The sequence below is a fragment of the Mastomys coucha genome, unplaced genomic scaffold (genome assembly GCF_008632895.1).
Source record: "Mastomys coucha isolate ucsf_1 unplaced genomic scaffold, UCSF_Mcou_1 pScaffold5, whole genome shotgun sequence".
In the NCBI taxonomy this organism is placed as follows: Eukaryota; Metazoa; Chordata; class Mammalia; order Rodentia; family Muridae; genus Mastomys; species Mastomys coucha.
In genome coordinates, this window is record NW_022196911.1 from 48,452,608 (window position 1) to 48,453,290 (window position 683).

General features: G+C 41.9%; 1 protein-coding gene across 1 annotated transcript in view; it reads left to right on the top strand.

Moving 5' to 3' along the window:
* Gdf9 (growth differentiation factor 9) overlaps positions 1 to 683 on the top strand; it is a 35,571-nt gene that overhangs the window by 14,058 nt on the left and 20,830 nt on the right. Inside the window, 1 exon segment of the mRNA XM_031354011.1 lies at positions 7 to 75. Coding sequence (XP_031209871.1) covers positions 7 to 75 — 69 coding nt within the window.

Below are 683 nucleotides of genomic sequence, written 5' to 3' on the forward strand. Positions count from 1 at the left end.
GTCACCTCTACAATACTGTCCGGCTCTTCAGCCCCTGTGCCCAACAGGAACAGGCACCAAGCAACCCCATGACAGGTGGGTAAGTGGAGGTTGTTCAGCTGAGCTGGCAGACAAGACAGGACTTACCATTTCTGTTTCTTCAAGGAGCCACGATTTGACTTGAGTTTGTTGGTTTGTTTTGAAGTAGGATCCTACCCAGACTATACTCAAAACTGCATCCTCCTGCCTCACCTCCTTGAGTAGTGGAATCACACAGGTTTTCACCCTCCTGTGAATTTTCTCTTACATGATTCTTGGTATCCGACTGAAACAAAGTTTTGTTTTTTAAAGTTAGCACTTTTTCAAAAGTTTTTCTTAATTTATTTATTTTTTTGGTGTGGTACTAAGGATTAAATTGGGGGAGGGTCTCTTAGGCTAGTAAACCCTCTGCTACTACCTCTTGGACAGTAGTATGATTACACTGTTTTGTTTTATATACCATCTTGTTTTTTGTTTGTTTGTTTTTGCTTTTTATTTTGTTTTTGTTTTTGTTTTTGTTTTTTTTCAATACAGGGTTTTTCTGTGTAGGCCTGGATCCTGGAATTCACTCTGTAGAGCAGGCTAGCCTCAAACTTAGAAATCTGCCTGCCGCTGCATCCCAGGTGCTGGGATTAAAGGCTTGTGCTGCCACTGCCTGGCTTTCC